At 39.3% G+C, this 25,000-nt stretch overlaps 1 protein-coding gene and 11 non-coding genes across 12 annotated transcripts in view; all 12 read right to left on the bottom strand.

The window, feature by feature from the left end:
* Positions 1-26, bottom strand: part of LOC127998818 (5S ribosomal RNA) — a 119-nt gene extending 93 nt beyond the window's left edge. Inside the window, exon 1 of the ribosomal RNA XR_008171647.1 lies at positions 1-26. This exon is cut by the window's left edge and continues 93 nt beyond it. This is a non-coding gene — a ribosomal RNA (5S ribosomal RNA).
* Positions 27-525: 499 nt separating this feature from the next.
* On the bottom strand, positions 526-644 carry LOC127998807 (5S ribosomal RNA). Its single transcript, XR_008171636.1, has one exon. It is a non-coding gene; the product is annotated as a 5S ribosomal RNA (ribosomal RNA).
* Positions 645-1,167: 523 nt separating this feature from the next.
* Positions 1,168-1,286, bottom strand: LOC128005092 (5S ribosomal RNA). The gene has a single exon (XR_008177757.1). It is a non-coding gene; the product is annotated as a 5S ribosomal RNA (ribosomal RNA).
* A 357-nt stretch (positions 1,287-1,643) lies between these two features.
* On the bottom strand, positions 1,644-1,762 carry LOC128005780 (5S ribosomal RNA). Its single transcript, XR_008178422.1, has one exon. It is a non-coding gene; the product is annotated as a 5S ribosomal RNA (ribosomal RNA).
* A 4,326-nt stretch (positions 1,763-6,088) lies between these two features.
* LOC127998795 (5S ribosomal RNA) lies at positions 6,089-6,207 on the bottom strand. The gene has a single exon (XR_008171624.1). It is a non-coding gene; the product is annotated as a 5S ribosomal RNA (ribosomal RNA).
* Positions 6,208-6,433: 226 nt separating this feature from the next.
* On the bottom strand, positions 6,434-6,552 carry LOC128004457 (5S ribosomal RNA). The gene has a single exon (XR_008177146.1). It is a non-coding gene; the product is annotated as a 5S ribosomal RNA (ribosomal RNA).
* Positions 6,553-6,910: 358 nt separating this feature from the next.
* Positions 6,911-7,029, bottom strand: LOC127998783 (5S ribosomal RNA). Its single transcript, XR_008171613.1, has one exon. It is a non-coding gene; the product is annotated as a 5S ribosomal RNA (ribosomal RNA).
* Positions 7,030-11,327: 4,298 nt separating this feature from the next.
* On the bottom strand, positions 11,328-11,446 carry LOC127998772 (5S ribosomal RNA). The gene has a single exon (XR_008171602.1). It is a non-coding gene; the product is annotated as a 5S ribosomal RNA (ribosomal RNA).
* A 357-nt stretch (positions 11,447-11,803) lies between these two features.
* On the bottom strand, positions 11,804-11,922 carry LOC127998760 (5S ribosomal RNA). The gene has a single exon (XR_008171591.1). It is a non-coding gene; the product is annotated as a 5S ribosomal RNA (ribosomal RNA).
* Positions 11,923-15,994: 4,072 nt separating this feature from the next.
* LOC127987513 (uncharacterized) lies at positions 15,995-18,995 on the bottom strand. Its single transcript, XM_052589862.1, has one exon. The coding sequence runs from the start codon at positions 18,970-18,972 to the stop codon at positions 18,148-18,150; it is 825 nt and encodes a 274-aa protein (XP_052445822.1). The 5' UTR covers positions 18,973-18,995; the 3' UTR covers positions 15,995-18,147.
* A 1,212-nt stretch (positions 18,996-20,207) lies between these two features.
* On the bottom strand, positions 20,208-20,326 carry LOC127994728 (5S ribosomal RNA). The gene has a single exon (XR_008167700.1). It is a non-coding gene; the product is annotated as a 5S ribosomal RNA (ribosomal RNA).
* A 4,446-nt stretch (positions 20,327-24,772) lies between these two features.
* On the bottom strand, positions 24,773-24,891 carry LOC127996362 (5S ribosomal RNA). Its single transcript, XR_008169271.1, has one exon. It is a non-coding gene; the product is annotated as a 5S ribosomal RNA (ribosomal RNA).
* Between the last annotated feature and the right edge of the window lie 109 nt (positions 24,892-25,000).

The raw sequence follows: 25,000 nt of genomic DNA, 5'->3' as shown, positions 1-25,000 counted from the left end.
ATAGCCAGGTTGGTATGGCCGTAAGCGAAGACAGCAGCAAAGAGAGGGCTATTTAAAGACCAGCCAATCTAATCGCCAGTACATTATATTAGTAGGAAAGAAAACCCAAAAGCTTAAAGCACCTGGTATTCCTAGGCAGTCTCTCATCAAATGCTAACCAGACCTAAACCTGCTAAGATTCAGAGATCGGGCATTGACTCTTTTTTTTTTTTAATGAAAGATTATTATATAATTCGTGAAATTTTCCAAAGAGATTAAAGCACCTGGTATTCCCAGGCAGTCTCTCATCAAAGTGCTAACCAGACCTAAACCTGCTAAGATTCAGAGATCGGGCATTGACTCTATTTTTTGGCAAAATTATTATATACTAAGTGAAAAATGTCCAAAAAGCTTACAGCACCTGGTATTCCCAGGCAGTCTCCCATCCATGTACTAACCAGGCCCAAACCTGTTAATATTCAGAGATCGGGCATTGACTCTATTTTTTGGCAAAATTATTATATACTAAGTGAAAAATGTCCAAAAAGCTTACAGCACCTGGTATTCCCAGGCGGTCTCCCATCCAAGTACTAACCAGGCCCAAACCTGCTTAGCTTCCGAGATCAGACGAGATCGGGCATAGCCAGGTTGGTATGGCCGTAAGCGAAGACAGCAGCAAAGAGAGGGCTATTTAAAGACCAGCCAATCTAATCGCCAGTACATTATATAAGTAGGAAAGAAAACCCAAAAGCTTAAAGCACCTGGTATTCCTAGGCAGTCTCTCATCAAAGTGCTAACCAGACCTAAACCTGCTAAGATTCAGAGATCGGGCATTGACTCTTTTTTTTTTTTTTTTTTTTTTAATGAAAGATTATTATATAATTCGTGAAATTTTCCAAAGAGATTAAAGCACCTGGTATTCCCAGGCAGTCTCTCATCAAATGCTAACCAGACCTAAACCTGCTAAGATTCAGAGATCGGGCATTGACTCTTTTTTTTTTTTTTAATGAAAGATTATTATATAATTCGTGAAATTTTCCAAAGAGATTAAAGCACCTGGTATTCCCAGGCAGTCTCTCATCAAAGTGCTAACCAGACCTAAACCTGCTAAGATTCAGAGATCGGGCATTGACTCTTTTTTTTTTTTTTAATGAAAGATTATTATATAATTCGTGAAATTTTCCAAAAAGATTAAAGCACCTGGTATTCCCAGGCGGTCTCCCATCCAAGTACTAACCAGGCCCAAACCTGCTTAGCTTCCGAGATCAGACGAGATCGGGCATAGCCAGGTTGGTATGGCCGTGAGCGAAGTCTGCTGCAAAGAGACGGCTATTTAAAGACCAGCCAATCTTATCGCCAGTACATTATATAAGTAGGAAAGAAAACCCAAAAGCTTAAAGCACCTGGTATTCCTAGGCAGTCTCTCATCAAAGTACTAACCAGACCTAAACCTGCTAAGATTCAGAGATCGGGCATTGACTCTATTTTTTGGCAACATTATTATATACTAAGTGAAAAATGTCCAAAAGCTTACAGCACCTGGTATTCCCAGGCAGTCTCCCATCCATGTACTAACCAGGCCCAAACCTGCTAATATTCAGAGATCGGGCATTGACTCTATTTTTTGGCAAAATTATTATATACTAAGTGAAAAATGTCCAAAAAGCTTACAGCACCTGGTATTCCCAGGCGGTCTCCCATCCAAGTACTAACCAACCTCAAACCTGCTTAGCTTCCGAGATCAGACGAGATCGGGCATAGCCAGGTTGGTATGGCCGTAAGCGAAGTCTGCTGCAAAGAGTGCTGCTGAAGAAGTGGTGCTGCTCTTCTGTCTAGAAATATGGCAAATAGTCTTAGTGTTTATACTTGACTAACTGGGGCCCAGGTCAGGAAGCAGACAGACTGGCTAAACCGACCGTCTGCTAGCTGCCTCCCGTCACAGAGGTCAGTTAATTCTCAGCACATAGAGACTCTTTCACCTAGATATCACACTATAGAGACTGTGTCTGTTCCCCGAACTAGAAAATACAAAAAATGTCCAAACCAAGTTAAGGTTAACAATTTAATTGAGGTTCAACAAATAAAAAACAAATGCAATATGGATAAACAAATGATAAAGATTGGCTTATTGAATATCAGATCCATTTCTACGAAAACACTTTTTGTAAATAATATGATAACTGATCATAATATAGATGTGCTCTGTTTGACAGAAACTTGGCTAAAACCTGATGATTACATTATTTTAAATGAGTCCACCCCCCAAGATTACTGTTATAAACATGAGCCACGTTTAAAAGGCAAAGGGGGAGGAGTTGCTTCAATTTATAACAACGTTTTTAGGATTTCTCAGAGGGCAGGCTTCAAGTATAACTCGTTTGAAGTAATGGTGCTTCATATAACATTATCCAGAGAAACCAATGTTAATGATAAATCCCCTGTTATGGTTGTACTGGCTACTCTATACAGGCCACCAGGGCACCATACAGACTTTATTAAAGAGTTTGGTGATTTTACATCCGAGTTAGTTCTGGCTGCAGATAAAGTCTTAACAGTTGGTGATTTTATTATCCATGTCGATAATGAAAAAGACGCATTGAGATCAGCATTTATAGACATTCTGAACTCTATTGGTGTTAGACAACATGTTTCAGGACCTACTCATTGTCGAAATCATACTCTAGATTTAATACTGTCACATGGAATTGATGTTGATAGTGTTGAAATTATTCAGCCAAGTGATGATATCTCAGATCATTATTTAGTTATGTGTAAACTTCATATAGCCAAAATTGTAAATTCTACTTCTTGTTACAAGTATCGAAGAACCATCACTTCTACCACAAAAGACTGCTTTTTAAGTTATCTTCCTGATGTATCCGAATTCCTTAGCATATTCAAAACCTCAGAACAACTTGATGATGTAACAGAAACTAAGGACTCTCTCTTTTCTAGCACTTTAAATACAGTTGCTCCTTTACGCTTAAGGAAGGTTAAGGAAAACAGTTTGACACCATGGTATAATGAGCATACTCGCACCCTAAAGAGAGCAGCCCGAAAAATGGAGCGCAGCTGGAGGAAAACAAAACTAGAGGTATTTCGTATTGCTTGGCGGGAAAGTAGCATATCCTATAGAAAAGCATTTAAAACTGCTAGATCTGATTACTTTTCTTCTCTTTTAGAAGAAAACAAACATAACCCCAGGTATTTATTCAATACAGTGGCTAAATTAACGAAAAATAAAGCCTCAACAAGTGTTGACATTTCCCAACACCACAACAGTAATGACTTTATGAACTACTTTACTTCTAAAATCGATACTATTAGAGATAAAATTGCAACCATTCAGCCGTCAGCTACAGTATCACATCAGACAGTGCACTATAGACCCCCTGAGGAACAGTTCCACTCATTCTCTACTATAGGAGAGGAAGAATTGTATAAACTTGTTAAATCATTTAAACCAACAACATGTATGTTAGACCCTATACCATCTAAGCTCTTAAAAGAGGTGCTTCCAGAAGTCATAGGTCCTCTTCTGACTATTATTAATTCCTCATTGTCATTAGGATATGTCCCCAAAACCTTCAAACTGGCTGTTATTAAGCCTCTCATAAAAAAGCCACAACTTGACCCCAGAGAACTTGTTAGTTATAGACCAATCTCGAATCTCCCTTTTCTGTCCAAGATACTAGAAAAGGTGGTATCCTCACAATTATATTCCTTCTTAGAGAATAATGGTATATGTGAGGATTTCCAGTCAGGATTTAGACCGTATCATAGTACTGAGACTGCTCTCCTTAGAGTTACAAATGATCTGCTCTTATCATCTGATCATGGGTGTATCTCTCTATTAGTTTTATTGGATCTTAGTGCTGCGTTTGACACAATTGACCACAACATTCTTTTGCACAGACTTGAACACTTTGTTGGCATCAGTGGAAGAGCATTAGCATGGTTTAAATCGTACTTATATGACCGCCATCAGTTCGTAGCAGTGAATGAAGATGTATCATATCGATCACAAGTGCAGTATGGAGTACCTCAAGGCTGAGTACTAGGGCCGCTGCTCTTCACGCTTTATATGTTACCCTTGGGAGATATCATCAGGAAACATGGTGTTAGCTTTCACTGTTATGCTGATGATACGCAGCTCTATATTTCCTCGCAGCCTGGTGAAACACACCAATTTGAAAAACTAATGGAATGCATAGTCGATATAAAAAATTGGATGACGAGTAATTTCTTACTGCTAAATTCAGAAAAAACAGAGGTGTTAATCATAGGGCCTAAAAACTCTGCTTGTAATAACCTAGAACACTGTCTAAGACTTGATGGTTGCTCTGTCAATTCTTCGTCATCAGTTAGGAACCTAGGTGTGCTACTTGATCGCAATCTTTCCTTAGAAAGACACGTTTCTAGCATTTGTAAAACTGCATTTTTCCATCTAAAAAATATATCTAAATTACGGCCTATGCTCTCAATGTCAAATGCAGAAATTTTAATCCATGCATTTATGACTTCAAGGTTAGACTATTGTAATGCTTTATTGGGTGGTTGTTCTGCACGCTTGGTAAACAAACTACAGCTAGTCCAAAATGCAGCAGCAAGAGTTCTTACTAGAACCAGGAAGTATGACCATATTAGCCCGGTCCTGTTCACACTGCACTGGCTCCCTATCAAACATCATATAGATTTTAAAATATTGCTTATTACTTATAAAGCCCTGAATGGTTTAGCACCTCAGTATTTGAATGAGCTCCTTTTACATCATACTCCTCTCCGTCCGCTACGTTCTCAAAACTCAGGCAATTTGATAATACCTAGAATATCAAAATCAACTGCGGGCGGCAGATCCTTTTCCTATTTGGCGCCTAAACTATGGAATAACCTACCTAACATTGTTCGGGAGGCAGACACACTCTTGCAGTTTAAATCTAGATTAAAGACCCGTCTCTTTAACCTGGCATACACATAAAATACTAATATGCTTTTAATATCCAAATCCGTTAAAGGATTTTTAGGCTGCATTAATTAGGTAAACCGGAACCGGAAACACTTCACATAACACCGTACTTTCTACATCATTAGAAGAATGGCATCTACGCTAATATTTGTCTGTTTCTCTCTTGTTCCGAGGTCACCGTGGCCACGAGATCCAGTCTGTGTCCAGATCAGAGGGTCACTGCAGTCACCCGGATCCAGTACGTATCCAGACCAGATGGTGGATCAGCACCTAGAAAGGACCTCTACTGCCCTGAAAGACAGCGGAGACCAGGACAACTAGAGCCCCAGATACAGATCCCCTGTAAAGACCTTGTCTCAGAGGAGCACCAGGACAAGACCACAGGAAACAGATGATTCTTCTGCACAATCTGACTTTGCTGCAGCCTGGAATTGAACTACTGGTTTTCGTCTGGTCAGAGGAGAACTGACCCCCCAACTGAGCCTGGTTTCTCCCAAGGTTTTTTTCTCCATTCTGTCACCGATGGAGTTTCGGTTCCTTGCCGCTGTCGCCTCTGGCTTGCTTAGTTGGGGTCACTTCATCTACAGCGATATCATTGACTTGATTGCAAATAAAAACAGACACTATTTCAACTGAACAGATATGACATAGCTGAATTCAATGATGAACTGCCTTTAACTATCATTTTGCATTATTGAGACACTGTTTTCCAAATGAATGTTGTTCAGTGCTTTGACGCAATGTATTTTGTTTAAAGCACTATATAAATAAAGGTGATTGATTGATTGATTGAAGAGAGGGCTATTTAAAGAACAGCCAATCTTATCGCCAGTACATTATATAAGTAGGAAAGAAAACCCAAAAGCTTAAAGCACCTGGTATTCCTAGGCAGACTCTCATAAAAGTACTAACCAGACCTAAACCTGCTAAGATTCAGAGATCGGGCATTGACTCTTTTTTTTTTTTTAATGAAAGATTATTATATAATTTGTGAAATTTTCCAAAAAGATTAAAGCACCTGGTATTCCCAGGCAGTCTCCCATCCATGTACTAACCAGGCCCAAACCTGCTAATATTCAGAGATCGGGCATTGACTCTATTTTTTGGCAAAATTATTATATACTAAGTGAAAAATGTCCAAAAAGCTTACAGCACCTGGTATTCCCAGGCGGTCTCCCATCCAAGTACTAACCAGGCCCAAACCTGCTTAGCTTCCGAGATCAGACGAGATCGGGCATAGCCAGGTTGGTATGGCCGTAAGCGAAGTCTGCTGCAAAGAAAGGGCTATTTAAAGACCAGCCAATCTTATTGCCATTACATTATGTAAGTAGGAAAGAAACCCCAAAAGCTTAAAGCACCTGGTATTCCTAGGCAGTCTCTCATAAAAGTCCATGTACTAACCAGGCCCAAACCTGCAAATATTCAGAGATCGGCATTGACTCTATTTTTTGGCAAAATTATTATATACTAAGTGAAAAATGTCCAAAAAGCTTACAGCACCTGGTATTCCCAGGCGGTCTCCCATCCAAGTACTAACCAGTCCCAAACCTGCTTAGCTTCCGAGATCAGACAAGATCGGGCATAGCCAGGTTGGTATGGCCGTAAGCAAAGTCTGCTGCAAAGAGAGGGCTATTTAAAGACCAGCCAATCTTATCGCCAGTACATTATATAAAGTAGGAAAGAAAACCCAAAAGCTTAAAGCACCTGGTATTCCTAGGCAGTCTCTCATCAAAGTACTAACCAGACCTAAACCTGCTAAGATTCAGAGATCGGGCATTGACTCTATTTTTTGGCAAAATTATTATATACTAAGTGAAAAATGTCCAAAAGCTTACAGCACCTGGTATTCCCAGGCAGTCTCCCATCCATGTACTAACCAGGCCCAAACCTGCTAATATTCAGAGATAGGGCATTGACTCTATTTTTTGGCAAAATTATTATATACTAAGTGAAAAATGTCCAAAAAGCTTACAGCACCTGGTATTCCCAGGCGGTCTCCCATCCAAGTACTAACCAGGCCCAAACCTGCTTAGCTTCCGAGATCAGACGAGATCGGGCATAGCCAGGTTGGTATGGCCGTAAGCGAAGTCTGCTGCAAAGAGTGCTTCTGAAGAAGTGGTGCTGCTCTTCTGTCTAGAAATATGGCAAATAGTCTTAGTGTTTATACTTGACTAACTGGGGCCCAGGTCAGGAAGCAGACAGACTGGCTAAACCGACCGTCTGCTAGCTGCCTCCCGTCACAGAGGTCAGTTAATTCTCAGCACATAGAGACTCTTTCACCTAGATATCACACTATAGAGACTGTGTCTGTTCCCCGAACTAGAAAATACAAAAAATGTCCAAACCAAGTTAAGGTTAACAATTTAATTGAGGTTCAACAAATAAAAAACAAATGCAATATGGATAAACAAATGATAAAGATTGGCTTATTGAAAATCAGATCCATTTCTACGAAAACACTTTTTGTAAATAATATGATAACTGATCATAATATAGATGTGCTCTGTTTGACAGAAACTTGGCTAAAACCTGATGATTACATTATTTTAAATGAGTCCACCCCCCAAGATTACTGTTATAAACATGAGCCGAGTTTAAAAGGCAAAGGGGGAGGAGTTGCTTCAATTTATAACAACGTTTTTAGGATTTCTCAGAGGGCAGGCTTCAAGTATAACTCGTTTGAAGTAATGGTGCTTCATATAACATTATCCAGAGAAACCAATGTTTCCAATGGCCACCAGGGCACCATACAGACTTTATTAAAGAGTTTGGTGATTTTACATCCGAGTTAGTTCTGGCTGCAGATAAAGTCTTAATAGTTGGTGATTTTAATATCCATGTCGATAATGAAAAAGACGCATTGGGATCAGCATTTATAGACATTCTGAACTCTATTGGTGTTAGACAACATGTTTCAGGACCTACTCATTGTCGAAATCATACTCTAGATTTAATACTGTCACATGGAATTGATGTTGATAGTGTTGAAATTATTCAGCCAAGTGATGATATCTCAGATCATTATTTAGTTCTGTGTAAACTTCATATAGCCAAAATTGTAAATTCTACTTCTTGTTACAAGTATCGAAGAACCATCACTTCTACCACAAAAGACTGCTTTTTAAGTTATCTTCCTGATGTATCCAAATTCCTTAGCATATCCAAAACCTCAGAACAACTTGATGATGTAACAGAAACTATGGACTCTCTCTTTTCTAGCACTTTAAATACAGTTGCTCCTTTACGCTTAAGGAAGGTTAAGGAAAACAGTTTGACACCATGGTATAATGAGCATACTCGCACCCTAAAGAGAGCAGCCTGAAAAATGGAGCGCAGCTGGAGGAAAACAAAACTAGAGGTATTTCGTATTGCTTGGCGGGAAAGTAGCATATCCTATAGAAAAGCATTAAAACCTGCTAGATCTGATTACTTTTCTTCTCTTTTAGAAGAAAACAAACATAACCCCAGGTATTTATTCAATACAGTGGCTAAATTAACGAAAAATAAAGCCTCAACAAGTGTTGACATTTCCCAACACCACAACAGTAATGACTTTATGAACTACTTTACTTCTAAAATCGATACTATTAGAGATAAAATTGCAACCATTCAGCCGTCAGCTACCGTATCACATCAGACAGTGCACTATAGACCCCCTGAGGAACAGTTCCACTCATTCTCTACTATAGGAGAGGAAGAATTGTATAAACTTGTTAAATCATTTAAACCAACAACATGTATGTTAGACCCTATACCATCTAAGCTCTTAAAAGAGGTGCTTCCAGAAGTCATAGGTCCTCTTCTGACTATTATTAATTCCTCATTGTCATTAGGATATGTCCCCAAAACCTTCAAACTGGCTGTTATTAAGCCTCTCATAAAAAAGCCACAACTTGACCCCAGAGAACTTGTTAGTTATAGACCAATCTCGAATCTCCCTTTTCTGTCCAAGATACTAGAAAAGGTGGTATCCTCACAATTATATTCCTTCTTAGAGAATAATGGTATATGTGAGGATTTCCAGTCAGGATTTAGACCGTATCATAGTACTGAGACTGCTCTCCTTAGAGTTACAAATGATCTGCTCTTATCATCTGATCGTGGGTGTATCTCTCTATTAGTTTTATTGGATCTTAGTGCTGCGTTTGACACAATTGACCACAACATTCTTTTGCATAGACTTGAACACTTTGTTGGCATCAGTGGAAGTGCATTAGCATGGTTTAAATCGTACTTATATGACTGCCATCAGTTCGTAGCAGTGAATGAAGATGTATCATATCGATCACAAGTGCAGTATGGAGTACCTCAAGGCTCAGTACTAGGGCCGCTACTCTTCACGCTTTATATGTTACCCTTGGGAGATATCATCAGGAAACATGGTGTTAGCTTTCACTGTTATGCTGATGATACGCAGCTCTATATTTCCTCGCAGCCTGGTGAAACACACCAATTTGAAAAACTAATGGAATGCATAGTCGATATAAAAAATTGGATGACGAGTAATTTCTTACTGCTAAATTCAGAAAAAACAGAGGTGTTAATCATAGGGCCTAAAAACTCTGCTTGTAATAACCTAGAACACTGTCTAAGACTTGATGGTTGCTCTGTCAATTCTTCGTCATCAGTTAGGAACCTAGGTGTGCTACTTGATCGCAATCTTTCCTTAGAAAGACACGTTTCTAGCATTTGTAAAACTGCATTTTTCCATCTCAAATATATATCTAAATTACGGCCTATGCTCTCAATGTCAAATGCAGAAATGTTAATCCATGCATTTATGACTTCAAGGTTAGACTATTGTAATGCTTTATAGGGTGGTTGTTCTGCACGCTTGGTAAACAAACTACAGCTAGTCCAAAATGCAGCAGCAAGAGTTCTTACTAGAACCAGGAAGTATGACCATATTAGCCCGGTCCTGTCCACACTGCACTGGCTCCCTATCAAACATCGTATAGATTTTAAAATATTGCTTATTACTTATAAAGCCCTGAATGGTTTAGCACCTCGGTATTTGAATGAGCTCCTTTTACATTATACTCCTCTACGTCCGCTACGTTCTCAAAACTCAGGCAATTTGATAATACCTAGAATATCAAAATCAACTGCGGGCGGCAGATCCTTTTCCTATTTGGCGCCTAAACTCTGGAATAACCTACCTAACATTGTTCGGGAGGCAGACACACTCTTGCAGTTTAAATCTAGATTAAAGACCCATCTCTTTAACCTGGCATACACATAACATACTAATATGCTTTTAATATCCAAATCCGTTAAAGGATTTTTAGGCTGCATTAATTAGGTAAACCGGAACCGGAAACACTTCACATAACACCGTACTTTCTACATCATTAGAAGAATGGCATCTACGCTAATATTTGTCTGTTTCTCTCTTGTTCCGAGGTCACCGTGGCCACGAGATCCAGTCTGTGTCCAGATCAGAGGGTCACTGCAGTCACCCGGATCCAGTACGTATCCAGACCAGATGGTGGATCAGCACCTAGAAAGGACCTCTACTGCCCTGAAAGACAGCGGAGACCAGGACAACTAGAGCCCCAGATACAGATCCCCTGTAAAGACTTTGTCTCAGAGGAGCACCAGGACAAGACCACAGGAAACAGATGATTCTTCTGCACAATCTGACTTTGCTGCAGCCTGGAATTGAACTACTGGTTTTCGTCTGGTCAGAGGAGAACTGACCCCCCAACTGAGCCTGGTTTCTCCCAAGGTTTTTTCTCCATTCTGTCACCGATGGAGTTTCGGTTCCTTGCCGCTGTCGCCTCTGGCTTGCTTAGTTGGGGTCACTTCATCTACAGCGATATCATTGACTTGATTGCAAATAAAAACAGACACTATTTCAACTGAACAGAGATGACATAGCTGAATTCAATGATGAAATGCCTTTAACTATCATTTTGCATTATTGAGACACTGTTTTCCAAATGAATGTTGTTCAGTGCTTTGACGCAATGTATTTTGTTTAAAGCACTATATAAATAAAGGTGATTGATTGATTGATTGAAGAGAGGGCTATTTAAAGAACAGCCAATCTTATCGCCAGTACATTATATAAGTAGGAAAGAAAACCCACAAGCTTAAAGCACCTGGTATTCCTAGGCAGTCTCTCATACAAGTACTAACCAGACCTAAACCTGCTAAGATTCAGAGATCGGGCATTGACTCTTTTTTTTTTTTTTTTTTTTTTTTTTAATGAAAGATTATTATATAATTCGTGAAATTTTCCAAAAAGATTAAAGCACCTGGTATTCCCAGGCAGTCTCCAATCCATGTACTAACCAGGCCCAAACCTGCAAATATTCAGAGATCGGCATTGACTATTTTTTGGCAAAATTATTATATACTAAGTGAAAAATGTCCAAAAAGCTTACAGCACCTGGTATTCCCAGGCGGTCTCCCATCCAAGTACTAACCAGGCCCAAACCTGCTTAGCTTCCGAGATCAGACGAGATCGGGCATAGCCAGGTTGGTATGGCCGTAAGCGAAGTCTGCTGCAAAGAGACGGCTATTTAAAGACCAGCCAATCTTATCGCCAGTACATTATATAAGTAGGAAAGAAAACCCAAAAGCTTAAAGCACCTGGTATTCCTAGGCAGTCTCTCATCAAAGTACTAACCAGACCTAAACCTGCTAAGATTCAGAGATCGGGCATTGACTCTATTTTTTGGCAAAATTATTATATACTAAGTGAAAAATGTCCAAAAGCTTACAGCACCTGGTATTCCCAGGCAGTCTCCCATCCATGTACTAACCAGGCCCAAACCTGCTAATATTCAGAGATCGGGCATTGACTCTATTTTTTGGCAAAATTATTATATACTAAGTGAAAAATGTCCAAAAAGCTTACAGCACCTGGTATTCCCAGGCGGTCTCCCATCCAAGTACTAACCAGGCCCAAACCTGCTTAGCTTCCGAGATCAGACGAGATCGGGCATAGCCAGGTTGGTATGGCCGTAAGCGAAGTCTGCTGCAAAGAGTGCTTCTGAAGAAGTGGTGCTGCTCTTCTGTCTAGAAATATGGCAAATAGTCTTAGTGTTTATACTTGACTAACTGGGGCCCAGGTCAGGAAGCAGACAGACTGGCTAAACCGACCGTCTGCTAGCTGCCTCCCGTCACAGAGGTCAGTTAATTCTCAGCACATAGAGACTCTTTCACCTAGATATCACACTATAGAGACTGTGTCTGTTCCCCGAACTAGAAGATACAAAAAATGTCCAAACCAAGTTAAGGTTAACAATTTAATTGAGGTTCAACAAATAAAAAACAAATGCAATATGGATAAACAAATGATAAAGATTGGCTTATTGAATATCAGATCCATTTCTACGAAAACACTTTTTGTAAATAATATGATAACTGATCATAATATAGATGTGCTCTGTTTGACAGAAACTTGGCTAAAACCTGATGATTACATTATTTTAAATGAGTCGACCCCCCAAGATTACTGTTATAAACATGAGCCGCGTTTAAAAGGCAAAGGAGGAGGAGTTGCTTCAATTTATAACAACGTTTTTAGGATTTCTCAGAGGGCAGGCTTCAAGTATAACTCGTTTGAAGTAATGGTGCTTCATATAACATTATCCAGAGAAACCAATGTTAATGATAAATCCCCCGTTATGTTTGTACTGGCTACTGTATACAGGCCACCAGGGCACCATACAGACTTTATTAAAGAGTTTGGTGATTTTACATCCGAGTTAGTTCTGGCTGCAGATAAAGTCTTAATAGTTGGTGATTTTAATATCCATGTCGATAATGAAAAAGACGCATTGGGATCAGCATTTATAGACATTCTGAACTCTATTGTTGTTAGACAACATGTTTCAGGACCTACTCATTGTCGAAATCATACTCTAGATTTAATACTGTCACATGGAATTGATGTTGATAGTGTTGAAATTATTCAGCCAAGTGATGATATCTCAGATCATTATTTAGTTCTGTGTAAACTTCATATAGCCAAAATTGTAAATTCTACTTCTTGTTACAAGTATCGAAGAACCATCACTTCTATCACAAAAGACTGCTTTTTAAGTTATCTTCCTGATGTATCCAAATTCCTTAGCATATCCAAAACCTCAGAACAACTTGATGATGTAACAGAAACTATGGACTCTCTCTTTTCTAGCACTTTAAATACAGTTGCTCCTTTACGCTTAAGGAAGGTTAAGGAAAACAGTTTGACACCATGGTATAATGAGCATACTCGCACCCTAAAGAGAGCAGCCCGAAAAATGGAGCGCAGCTGGAGGAAAACAAAACTAGAGGTATTTCGTATTGCTTGGCGGGAAAGTAGCATATCCTATAGAAAAGCATTAAAACCTGCTAGATCTGATTACTTTTCTTCTCTTTTAGAAGAAAACAAACATAACCCCAGGTATTTATTCAATACAGTGGCTAAATTAACGAAAAATAAAGCCTCAACAAGTGTTGACATTTCCCAACACCACAACAGTAATGACTTTATGAACTACTTTACTTCTAAAATCGATACTATTAGAGATAAAATTGCAACCATTCAGCCGTCAGCTACCGTATCACATCAGACAGTGCACTATAGACCCCCTGAGGAACAGTTCCACTCATTCTCTACTATAGGAGAGGAAGAATTGTATAAACTTGTTAAATCATTTAAACCAACAACATGTATGTTAGACCCTATACCATCTAAGCTCTTAAAAGAGGTGCTTCCAGAAGTCATAGGTCCTCTTCTGACTATTATTAATTCCTCATTGTCATTAGGATATGTCCCCAAAACCTTCAAACTGGCTGTTATTAAGCCTCTCATAAAAAAGCCACAACTTGACCCCAGAGAACTTGTTAGTTATAGACCAATCTCGAATCTCCCTTTTCTGTCCAAGATACTAGAAAAGGTGGTATCCTCACAATTATATTCCTTCTTAGAGAATAATGGTATATGTGAGGATTTCCAGTCAGGATTTAGACCGTATCATAGTACCGAGACTGCTCTCCTTAGAGTTACAAATGATCTGCTCTTATCATCTGATCGTGGGTGTATCTCTCTATTAGTTTTATTGGATCTTAGTGCTGCGTTTGACACAATTGACCACAACATTCTTTTGCATAGACTTGAACACTTTGTTGGCATCAGTGGAAGTGCATTAGCATGGTTTAAATCGTACTTATATGACCGCCATCAGTTCGTAGCAGTGAATGAAGATGTATCATATCGATCACAAGTGCAGTATGGAGTACCTCAAGGCTCAGTACTAGGGCCGCTACTCTTCACGCTTTATATGTTTGGGAGATATCATCAGGAAACATGGTGTTAGCTTTCACTGTTATGCTGATGATACGCAGCTCTATATTTCCTCGCAGCCTGGTGAAACACACCAATTTGAAAAACTAATGGAATGCATAGTCGATATAAAAAATTGGATGACGAGTAATTTCTTACTGCTAAATTCAGAAAAAAACAGAGGTGTTAATCATAGGGCCTAAAAACTCTGCTTGTAATAACCTAGAACACTGTCTAAGACTTGATGGTTGCTCTGTCAATTCTTCGTCATCAGTTAGGAACCTAGGTGTGCTACTTGATCGCAATCTTTCCTTAGAAATACACGTTTCTAGCATTTGTAAAACTGCATTTTTCCATCTCAAAAATATATCTAAATTACGGCCTATGCTCTCAATGTCAAATGCAGAAATTTTAATCCATGCATTTATGACTTCAAGGTTAGACTATTGTAATGCTTTATTGGGTGGTTGTTCTGCACGCTTGGTAAACAAACTACAGCTAGTCCAAAATGCAGCAGCAAGAGTTCTTACTAGAACCAGGAAGTATGACCATATTAGCCCGGTCCTGTCCACACTGCACTGGCTCCCTATCAAACATCGTATAGATTTAAAAATATTGCTTATTACTTATAAAGCCCTGAATGGTTTAGCACCTCAGTATTTGAATGAGCTCCTTTTACATTATACTCCTCTACGTCCGCTACGTTCTCAAAACTCAGGCAATTGGATAATACCTAGAATATCAAAATCAACTGCGGGCGGCAGATCCTTTTCCTATTTGGCGCCTAAACTCTGGAATAACCTACCTAACATTGTTCGGGAGGCAGACACACTCTTGCAGTTTAAATCTAGATTAAAGACCCATCTCTTTAACCTGGCATACACATAACATACTAATATGCTTTTAATATCCAAATCCGTTAAAGGATTTTTAGGCTGCATTAATTAGGTAAACCGGAACCGGAAACACTTCACATAACACCGTACTTTCTACATCATTAGAAGAATGGCATCTACGCTAATATTTGTCTGTTTCTCTCTTGTTCCGAGGTCACCGTGGCCACGAGATCCAGTCTGTGTCCAGATCAGAGGGTCACTGCAGTCACCCGGATCCAGTACGTATCCAGACCAGATGGTGGATCAGCACCTAGAAAGGACCTCTACTGCCCTGAAAGACAGCGGAGACCAGGACAACTAGAGCCCCAGATACAGATCCCCTGTAAAGACCTTGTCTCAGAGGAGCACCAGGACAAGACCACAGGAAACAGATGATTCTTCTGCACAATCTGACTTTGCTGCAGCCTGGAATTGAACTACTGGTTTTCGTCTGGTCAATCAATCAATCAATCACCTTTATTTATATAGTGCTTTAAACAAAATACATTGCGTCAAAGCACTGAACAACATTCATTTGGAAAACAGTGTCTCAATAATGCAAAATGATAGTTAAAGGCAGTTCATCATTGAATTCAGTTATGTCATCTCTGTTCAGTTGAAATAGTGTCTGTTTTTATTTGCAATCAAGTCAATGATATCGCTGTAGATGAAGTGACCCCAACTAAGCAAGCCAGAGGCGACAGCGGCAAGGAACCGAAATTCCATCGGTGACAGAATGGAGAAAAAAAACCTTGGGAGAAACCAGGCTCAGTTGGGGGGTCAGTTCTCCTCTGACCAGACGAAAACCAGTAGTTCAATTCCAGGCTGCAGCAAAGTCAGATTGTGCAGAAGAATCATCCGTTTCCTGTGGTCTTGTCCTGGTCTTGAACTTGTGATCGATATGATACATCTTCATTCACTGCTACGAACTGATGGCGGTCATATAAGTACGATTTAAACCATGCTAATGCACTTCCACTGATGCCAACAAAGTGTTCAAGTCTATGCAAAAGAATGTTGTGGTCAATTGTGTCAAACGCAGCACTAAGATCCAATAACACTAATAGAGAGATACACCCACGATCAGATGATAAGAGCAGATCATTTGTAACTCTAAGGAGAGCAGTCTCAGTACTATGATACGGTCTAAATCCTGACTGGAAATCCTCACATATACCATTATTCTCTAAAAAGGAATATAATTGTGAGGATACCACCTTTTCTAGTATCTTGGACAGAAAAGGGAGATTCGAGATTGGTCTATAATTAACAAGTTCTCTGGGGTCAAGTTGTGGCTTTTTTATGAGAGGCTTAATAACAGCCAGTTTGAAGGTTTTGGGGACATATCCTAATGACAATGAGGAATTAATAATAGTCAGAAGAGGACCTATGACTTCTGGAAGCACCTCTTTTAGGAGCTTAGATGGTATAGGGTCTAACATACATGTTGTTGGTTTAGATGATTTAACAAGTTTATACAATTCTTCCTCTCCTATAGTAGAGAATGAGTGGAACTGTTCCTCAGGGGGTCTATAGTGCACTGTCTGATGTGATACTGTAGCTGACGGCTGAATGGTTGCAATTTTATCTCTAATAGTATCGATTTTAGAAGTAAAGTAGTTCATAAAGTCATTACTGTTGTGGTGTTGGGAAATGTCAACACTTGTTGAGGCTTTATTTTTCGTTAATTTAGCCACTGTATTGAATAAATACCTGGGGTTATGTTTGTTTTCTTCTAAAAGAGAAGAAAAGTAATCAGATCTAGCAGTTTTAAATGCTTTTCTATAGGATATGCTACTTTCCCGCCAAGCAATACGAAATACCTCTAGTTTTGTTTTCCTCCAGCTGCGCTCCATTTTTCGGGCTGCTCTCTTTAGGGTGCGAGTATGCTCATTATACCATGGTGTCAAACTGTTTTCCTTAACCTTCCTTAAGCGTAAAGGAGCAACTGTATTTAAAGTGCTAGAAAAGAGAGAGTCCTTAGTTTCTGTTACATCATCAAGTTGTTCTGAGGTTTTGAATATGCTAAGGAATTCGGATACATCAGGAAGATAACTTAAAAAGCAGTCTTTTGTGGTAGAAGTGATGGTTCTTCGATACTTGTAACAAGAAGTAGAGTTTACAATTTTGGCTATATGAAGTTTACACAGAACTAAATAATGATCTGAGATATCATCACTTGGCTGAATAATTTCAACACTATCAACATCAATTCCATGTGACAGTATTAAATCTAGAGTATGATTTCGACAATGAGTAGGTCCTGAAACATGTTGTCTAACACCAATAGAGTTCAGAATGTCTATAAATGCTGATCCCAATGCATCTTTTTCATTATCGACATGGATATTAAAATCACCAACTATTAAGACTTTATCTGCAGCCAGAACTAACTCGGATGTAAAATCACCAAACTCTTTAATAAAGTCTGTATGGTGCCCTGGTGGCCTGTATACAGTAGCCAGTACAAACATAACAGGGGATTTATCATTAACATTGGTTTCTCTGGATAATGTTATATGAAGCACCATTACTTCAAACGAGTTATACTTGAAGCCTGCCCTCTGAGAAATCCTGTAAACGTTGTTATAAATTGAAGCAACTCCTCCCCCTTTGCCTTTTAGACGCGGCTCGTGTTTATAACAATAATCTTGGGGGGTGGACTCATTTAAAATAATGTAATCATCAGGTTTTAGCCAAGTTTCTGTCAAACAGAGCACATCTATATTATGATCAGTTATCATATTATTTACAAAAAGTGTTTTCGTAGAAATGGATCTGATATTCAATAAGCCAATCTTTATCATTTGTTTATCCATATTGCATTTGTTTTTTATTTGTTGAACCTCAATTAAATTGTTAACCTTAACTTGGTTTGGACATTTTTTGTATTTTCTAGTTCGGGGAACAGACACAGTCTCTATAGTGTGATATCTAGGTGAAAGAGTCTCTATGTGCTGAGAATTAACTGACCTCTGTGACGGGAGGCAGCTAGCAGACGGTCGGTTTAGCCAGTCTGTCTGCTTCCTGACCTGGGCCCCAGTTAGTCAAGTATAAACACTAAGACTATGTGCCATATTTCTAGACAGAAGAGCAGCACCACCCCAGGAGGGATGAAGACCATCTCTTTTAAACAGGTCAGGTCTGCCCCAAAAGCTCGTCCAATTGTCTATGAAACCTATGTTATTCTGTGGGCACCACTTAGACATCCAGCCATTGAGTGATGACAATCTGCTATGCATCTCGTCACCACGGTAAGCAGGGAGGGGACCAGAGCATATTACAGTGTCTGACATCGTGCTTGCAAGTTCACACACCTCTTTAAAGTTATTTTTAGTTATTTCCGACTGGCGAAGTCGAACATCATTAGCGCCGGCATGAATAACAATCTTACTGTATTTACGCTTAGCATTAGCCAGCACTTTTAAATTTGCCAAGATGTCAGGCGCTCTGGCTCCCGGTAAACATTTGACTATGGTGGCTGGTGTCTCTATATTCACGTTCCGTACAATAGAATCACCAATAACTAGAGCACTTTCATCAGGTTTCTCAGTGGGTGCATCACTGAGTGGGGAGAACCTGTTTGATGTTTTGATCGGAACAGAAGAGCAGTGTTTTGACCCACGACTATGCTGCCTCACCGTCACCCAGTTGCCCTGCTGCAGGGGCTCTGCTGGAACCGGACAATGTACAGGAATCCCTGAGCTAGACGCATCCAAAGCCATATCTAGAGCCCTAACATTCTTACTGTCCTCAATTAAAGTTTGGATGCGTGTCTCTAATTCTGAAATCTTCTCTGTCAGCCTAACTATTTCCCTGCATTTATCACATGTGAATCCCTCATCAGCGACAGAGATAGATAAACTGTACATGTGGCAAGAGGTGCAAATAACAATTGTAGAAGAAGCCATTACTCACCGTGCTTGATGAAATATTCTTAATGCGGTTGTTTGATGAACTTGTGGAAAACTGCAGCGTGAGAGAGGAGAGGAGAAAAGAAAACGCTAATGACAAGCTAACGAGTGCTAACGCTTTGCAGGTGTACTGCAGTCACGGAAGAGTGAACGATCAAAGTTAATCTGATAAGATTGATCGATAATATCAGAAATATGGTGTGAATTAAGTTATATTTTACAATATAAAAAACAAACAAACAGACAGTGATAGTAAGAAAGATTATAGAGAAAAAAAATAAAAATAAAATAAAAACAGCTACACAGAGCTATGATTAGCTACAGAAGGCCAACAGGAAGTAGAGAAAACACTGTCCAACTCCTCTGGTCAGAGGAGAACTGACCCCCCAACTGAGCCTGGTTTCTCCCAAGGTTTTTTTCTCCATTCTGTCACCGATGGAGTTTCGGTTCCTTGCCGCTGTCGCCTCTGGCTTGCTTAGTTGAGGTCACTTCATCTACAGCGATATCATTGACTTGATTGCAAATAAAAACAGACACTATTTCAACTGAACAGAGATGACATAGCTGAATTCAATGATGAACTGCCTTTAACTATCATTTTGCATTATTGAGACACTGTTTTCCAAATGAATGTTGTTCAGTGCTTTGACGCAATGTATTTTGTTTAAAGCACTATATAAATAAAGGTGATTGATTGATTGATTGAAGAGAGGGCTATTTAAAGAACAGCCAATCTTATCGCCAGTACATTATATAAGTAGGAAAGAAAACCCAAAAGCTTAAAGCACCTGGTATTCCTAGGCAGTCTCTCATAAAAGTACTAACCAGACCTAAACCTGCTAAGATTCAGAGATCGGGCATTGACTTTTTTTTTTTTTTTTTTATGAAAGATTATTATATAATTCGTGAAATTTTCCAAAAAGATTAAAGCACCTGGTATTCCCAGGCAGTCTCCCATCCATGTACTAACCAGGCCCAAACCTGCAAATATTCAGAGATCGGCATTGACTCTATTTTTTGGCAAAATTATTATATACTAAGTGAAAAATGTCCAAAAAGCTTACAGCACCTGGTATTCCCAGGCAGTCTCCCATCCATGTACTAACCAGGCCCAAACCTGCTAATATTCAGAGATCGGCATTGACTCTATTTTTTGGCAAAATTATTATATACTAAGTGAAAAATTTCCAAAAAGCTTACAGCACCTGGTATTCCCAGGCGGTCTCCCATCCAAGTACTAACCAGGCCCAAACCTGCTTAGCTTCCGAGATCAGACGAGATCGGGCAAAGCCAGGTTGGTATGGCCGTAAGCGAAGTCTGCTGCAAAGAGTGCTGCTGAAGAAGTGGTGCTGCTCTTCTGTCTAGAAATATGGCAAATAGTCTTAGTGTTTATACTTGACTAACTGGGGCCCAGGTCAGGAAGCAGACAGACTGGCTAAACCGACCGTCTGCTAGCTGCCTCCCGTCACAGAGGTCAGTTAATTCTCAGCACATAGAGACTCTTTCACCTAGATATCACACTATAGAGACTGTGTCTGTTCCCCGAACTAGAAAATACAAAAAATGTCCAAACCAAGTTAAGGTTAACAATTTAATTGAGGTTCAACAAATAAAAAACAAATGCAATATGGATAAACAAATGATAAAGATTGGCTTATTGATTATCAGATCCATTTCTACGAAAACACTTTTTGTAAATAATATGATAACTGATCATAATATAGATGTGCTCTGTTTGACAGAAACTTGGCTAAAACCTGATGATTACATTATTTTAAATGAGTCCACCCCCCAAGATTACTGTTATAAACATGAGCCGCGTTTAAAAGGCAAAGGGGGAGGAGTTGCTTCAATTTATAACAACGTTTTTAGGATTTCTCAGAGGGCAGGCTTCAAGTATAACTCGTTTGAAGTAATGGTGCTTCATATAACATTATCCAGAGAAACCAATGTTAATGATAAATCCCCTGTTATGTTTGTACTGGCTACTGTATACAGGCCACCAGGGCACCATACAGACTTTATTAAAGAGTTTGGTGATTTTACATCCGAGTTAGTTCTGGCTGCAGATAAAGTCTTAATAGTTGGTGATTTTAATATCCATGTCGATAATGAAAAAGACGCATTGGGATCAGCATTTATAGACATTCTGAACTCTATTGGTGTTAGACAACATGTTTCAGGACCTACTCATTGTCGAAATCATACTCTAGATTTAATACTGTCACATGGAATTGATGTTGATAGTGTTGAAATTATTCAGCCAAGTGATGATATCTCAGATCATTATTTAGTTCTGTGTAAACTTCATATAGCCAAAATTGTAAATTCTACTTCTTGTTACAAGTATCGAAGAACCATCACTTCTACCACAAAAGACTGCTTTTTAAGTTATCTTCCTGATGTATCCAAATTCCTTAGCATATCCAAAACCTCAGAACAACTTGATGATGTAACAGAAACTATGGACTCTCTCTTTTCTAGCACTTTAAATACAGTTGCTCCTTTACGCTTAAGGAAGGTTAAGGAAAACAGTTTGACACCATGGTATAATGAGCATACTCGCACCCTAAAGAGAGCAGCCAGAAAAATGGAGCGCAGCTGGAGGAAAACAAAACTAGAGGTATTTCGTATTGCTTGGCGGGAAAGTAGCATATCCTATAGAAAAGCATTAAAACCTGCTAGATCTGATTACTTTTCTTCTCTTTTAGAAGAAAACAAACATAACCCCAGGTATTTATTCAATACAGTGGCTAAATTAACGAAAAATAAAGCCTCAACAAGTGTTGACATTTCCCAACACCACAACAGTAATGACTTTATGAACTACTTTACTTCTAAAATCGATAGTATTAGAGATAAAATTGCAACCATTCAGCCGTCAGCTACCGTATCACATCAGACAGTGCACTATAGACCCCCTGAGGAACAGTTCCACTCATTCTCTACTATAGGAGAGGAAGAATTGTATAAACTTGTTAAATCATTTAAACCAACAACATGTATGTTAGACTCTTAAAAGAGGTGCTTCCAGAAGTCATAGGTCCTCTTCTGACTATTATTAATTCCTCATTGTCATTAGGATATGTCCCCAAAACCTTCAAACTGGCTGTTATTAAGCCTCTCATAAAAAAGCCACAACTTGACCCCAGAGAACTTGTTAGTTATAGACCAATCTCGAATCTCCCTTTTCTGTCCAAGATACTAGAAAAGGTGGTATCCTCACAATTATATTCCTTCTTAGAGAATAATGGTATATGTGAGGATTTCCAGTCAGGATTTAGACCGTATCATAGTACTGAGACTGCTCTCCTTAGAGTTACAAATGATCTGCTCTTATCATCTGATCGTGGGTGTATCTCTCTATTAGTTTTATTGGATCTTAGTGCTGCGTTTGACACAATTGACCACAACATTCTTTTGCATAGACTTGAACACTTTGTTGGCATCAGTGGAAGTGCATTTGCATGGTTTAAATCGTACTTATATGACCGCCATCAGTTCGTAGCAGTGAATGAAGATGTATCATATCGATCACAAGTGCAGTATGGAGTACCTCAAGGCTCAGTACTAGGGCCGCTACTCTTCACGCTTTATATGTTACCCTTGGGAGATATCATCAGGAAACATGGTGTTAGCTTTCACTGTTATGCTGATGATACGCAGCTCTATATTTCCTCGCAGCCTGGTGAAACACACCAATTTGAAAAACGAATGGAATGCATAGTCGATATAAAAAATTGGATGACGAGTAATTTCTTACTGCTAAATTCAGAAAAAACAGAGGTGTTAATCATAGGGCCTAAAAACTCTGCTTGTAATAACCTAGAACACTGTCTAAGACTTGATGGTTGCTCTGTCAATTCTTCGTCATCAGTTAGGAACCTAGGTGTGCTACTTGATCGCAATCTTTCCTTAGAAAGACACGTTTCTAGCATTTGTAAAACTGCATTTTTCCATCTCAAATATATATCTAAATTACGGCCTATGCTCTCAATGTCAAATGCAGAAATGTTAATCCATGCATTTATGACTTCAAGGTTAGACTATTGTAATGCTTTATAGGGTGGTTGTTCTGCACGCTTGGTAAACAAACTACAGCTAGTCCAAAATGCAGCAGCAAGAGTTCTTACTAGAACCAGGAAGTATGACCATATTAGCCCGGTCCTGTCCACACTGCACTGGCTCCCTATCAAACATCGTATAGATTTTAAAATATTGCTTATTACTTATAAAGCCCTGAATGGTTTAGCACCTCGGTATTTGAATGAGCTCCTTTTACATTATACTCCTCTACGTCCGCTACGTTCTCAAAACTCAGGCAATTTGATAATACCTAGAATATCAAAATCAACTGCGGGCGGCAGATCCTTTTCCTATTTGGCGCCTAAACTCTGGAATAACCTACCTAACATTGTTCGGGAGGCAGACACACTCTTGCAGTTTAAATCTAGATTAAAGACCCATCTCTTTAACCTGGCATACACATAACATACTAATATGCTTTTAATATCCAAATCCGTTAAAGGATTTTTAGGCTGCATTAATTAGGTAAACCGGAACCGGAAACACTTCACATAACACCGTACTTTCTACATCATTAGAAGGATGGCATCTACACTAATATTTGTCTGTTTCTCTCTTGTTCCGAGGTCACTGTGGCCACGAGATCCAGTCTGTGTCCAGATCAGAGGGTCACTGCAGTCACCCGGATCCAGTATGTATCCAGACCAGATGGTGGATCAGCACCTAGAAAGGACCTCTACTGCCCTGAAAGACAGCAGAGACCAGGACAACTAGAGCCCCAGATACAGATCCCCTGTAAAGACCTTGTCTCAGAGGAGCACCAGGACAAGACCACAGGAAACAGATGATTCTTCTGCACAATCTGACTTTGCTGCAGCCTGGAATTGAACTACTGGTTTTCGTCTGGTCAGAGGAGAACTGACCCCCCAACTGAGCCTGGTTTCTCCCAAGGTTTTTTTCTCCATTCTGTCACCGATGGAGTTTCGGTTCCTTGCCGCTGTCGCCTCTGGCTTGCTTAGTTGGGGTCACTTCATCTACAGCGATATCATTGACTTGATTGCAAATAAAAACAGACACTATTTCAACTGAACAGAGATGACATAGCTGAATTCAATGATGAACTGCCTTTAACTATCATTTTGCATTATTGAGACACTGTTTTCCAAATGAATGTTGTTCAGTGCTTTGACGCAATGTATTTTGTTTAAAGCACTATATAAATAAAGGTGATTGATTGATTGATTGAAGAGAGGGCTATTTAAAGAACAGCCAATCTTATCGCCAGTACATTATATAAGTAGGAAAGAAAACCCAAAAGCTTAAAGCACCTGGTATTCCTAGGCAGTCTCTCATACAAGTACTAACCAGACCTAAACCTGCTAAGATTCAGAGATCGGGCATTGACTCTTTTTTTTTTTTTTTTAATGAAAGATTATTATATAATTCGTGAAATTTTCCAAAAAGATTAAAGCACCTGGTATTCCCAGGCAGTCTCCCATCCATGTACTAACCAGGCCCAAACCTGCAAATATTCAGAGATCGGCATTGACTATTTTTTGGCAAAATTATTATATACTAAGTGAAAAATGTCCAGAAAGCTTACAGCACCTGGTATTCCCAGGCGGTCTCCCATCCAAGTACTAACCAGGCCCAAACCTGCTAATATTCAGAGATCGGCATTGACTCTATTTTTTGGCAAAATTATTATATACTAAGTGAAAAATTTCCAAAAAGCTTACAGCACCTGGTATTCCCAGGCGGTCTCCCATCCAAGTACTAACCAGGCCCAAACCTGCTTAGCTTCCGAGATCAGACGAGATCGGGCATAGCCAGGATGGTATGGCCGTAAGCGAAGTCTGCTGCAAAGAGAGGGCTATTTAAAGACCAGCCAATCTTATCGCCAGTACATTATATAAGTAGGAATGAAAACCCAAAAGCTTAAAGCACCTGGTATTATATA

The sequence above is a fragment of the Carassius gibelio genome, chromosome B22, assembly GCF_023724105.1.
Source record: "Carassius gibelio isolate Cgi1373 ecotype wild population from Czech Republic chromosome B22, carGib1.2-hapl.c, whole genome shotgun sequence".
Taxonomy (NCBI): Eukaryota; Metazoa; Chordata; class Actinopteri; order Cypriniformes; family Cyprinidae; genus Carassius; species Carassius gibelio.
Note: the sequence above shows the minus strand (reverse complement) of the source record. Positions and strands in the feature narration are given on the sequence as shown.